This window comes from Nicotiana sylvestris, chromosome 6 (assembly GCF_000393655.2).
Source record: "Nicotiana sylvestris chromosome 6, ASM39365v2, whole genome shotgun sequence".
In the NCBI taxonomy this organism is placed as follows: domain Eukaryota; kingdom Viridiplantae; phylum Streptophyta; class Magnoliopsida; order Solanales; family Solanaceae; genus Nicotiana; species Nicotiana sylvestris.
Window position 1 is genome coordinate 192,762,972 of NC_091062.1, and position 1,675 is coordinate 192,764,646.

The 1,675-nt window shown below is 45.2% G+C and overlaps 1 protein-coding gene across 1 annotated transcript; it reads left to right on the forward strand.

The window, feature by feature from the left end:
• The first annotated feature begins 451 nt into the window (after window positions 1–451).
• On the forward strand, window positions 452–874 carry LOC138871869 (uncharacterized). Its single transcript, XM_070149780.1, has one exon. It carries the CDS (start codon window positions 452–454, stop codon window positions 872–874), a length of 423 nt encoding a protein of 140 aa, XP_070005881.1.
• The last annotated feature ends 801 nt before the right edge of the window (window positions 875–1,675 follow it).

The window sequence follows — 1,675 nt, forward strand, 5'->3', positions numbered from 1 at the left end:
ACTTGGGACGCCTTAAAATTCCCAGGTGGCGACTCTGAAACAAATAAATAAATCCCGTTTAGACTGTCCTTTAATTGGAGAAAACTCCCTACGCGCCTCCCGCAGGCGCGGTAAAAAAGGAGGTGTGAAAGTTCCTTATGACATTTCATATGTACAAAAGAAAAAATTTTATCGTGACTGCCGCATGTATTATTGGGATGAACCTTATCTGTTTACAATATGTGTTGACAATATGATCCGGAGGTGTGTCCCCGAGATAGAACAATCTTCTGTTTTGCAGGCTTGTCACGCATCGGCGTATTGAGGACATTTTGGAGGGGTCAGGACAGTTGCAAAAGTGCTAGAGGCCGGATTCTTTTGGCCAACAGTGTTTAAAGATGCGCACCAATGGGTGAAGGGCTGCAATGAATGTCAGCAAACCGGGAACATCTCCCATCGCCATGAGATTCCCATGAACCCAATTCAAGAAGTTGAAGTGTTCGATGTTTGGGGGATAGACTTCATGGGCCCCTTCATCAGCTCATATGGCAATAAGTATATACTTGTTGTTGTAGATTACGTGTCCAAATGGGTGGAAGTTGTTGCACTTCCCACCAATGATGCAAGAGTGGTGGTGGGATTTCTGAAGAAGAATATATTCACCCGTTTTGGGATCCCAAGAGCTGTTATTAGTGACGGAGGCACCCACTTTTGTAACCGAGTCTTCGAGAAGTTGCTGGCAAAGTGTGATGTATGCCACAAGGTGGCCACCCCTAATCACCTGCAGACCAGTGGGCAGGTTGAAGTGTCCAACAGAGAGATAAAGAGTGTACTAACCAAGACTGTGAACGCCACAAGAACTGATTGGGCGAAAAAGCTAGATAATGCGCTCTAGGCATATAGAATTGCTTTTAAAACACCAATTGGTATGTCACCATATAAGTTGGTGTTTGGGAAGGCCTGCCACTTGCCAGTGGAACTTGAACACAAAGCTTGGTGGGCATTGAAACAGCTGAACCTAGACATTGAGGTTGCGGATACAACGAGGATCACTGAATTGCATGAGCTCGACGAGTTCAGATATCTTGCTTTTGAGAGCACAAGGCTGTACAAAGAAAAAATGAAGAGGTTGCATGACCAAAACATTATTGAGCGACATTTCAAACCCGGGGTCAAGGTATTGCTCTATAACTCAAGATTACGGTTGTTCCCTGGTAAGCATTAGTCACGATGATCTGGTCTATTTCAAGAGGTCGAAGTCTTCCCTTCAGGAGCTGTAGAGATTTCCTCGAAGAAAGAATCTCACACATTTAGAGTCAATGGGAAGAGATTGAAGCTATACATAGGCATGAAAGAACCAAAGGAAGTTTCATAGATCAACTTGACGGAAACTCAGAGGTCGAGCGAACCTTAAATATACTTGTCTGCGTCGTGCTGCGACGTTAAATTAGGCGTTGTGTGGGAGGCAACCCACGAATGTTGTTGTTAGTGTTTTCTTGTAACTTCATATAAAAAAAAATAAAAAATAAAAAAAGAGAAGAGAAGAGTGTCAGCACCGCGACCGCGGTAAGACCGCGGTGAGAGGCGAGTATTCTGCCTCAGAACTGGACAATCCACCACGACCGTGGTGGGACCGCAGTAGGACCGCGATGAGCGCCTACTACACTGCCTCGAATTATCGACCCACCGTGACCGC

What these genes read in the sequence shown, in the direction of transcription:
- LOC138871869 (XM_070149780.1), top strand. Translation starts at nt 452, where the DNA reads ATGAACCCAATTCAAGAAGTTGAAGTGTTCGATGTTTGGGGGATAGAC.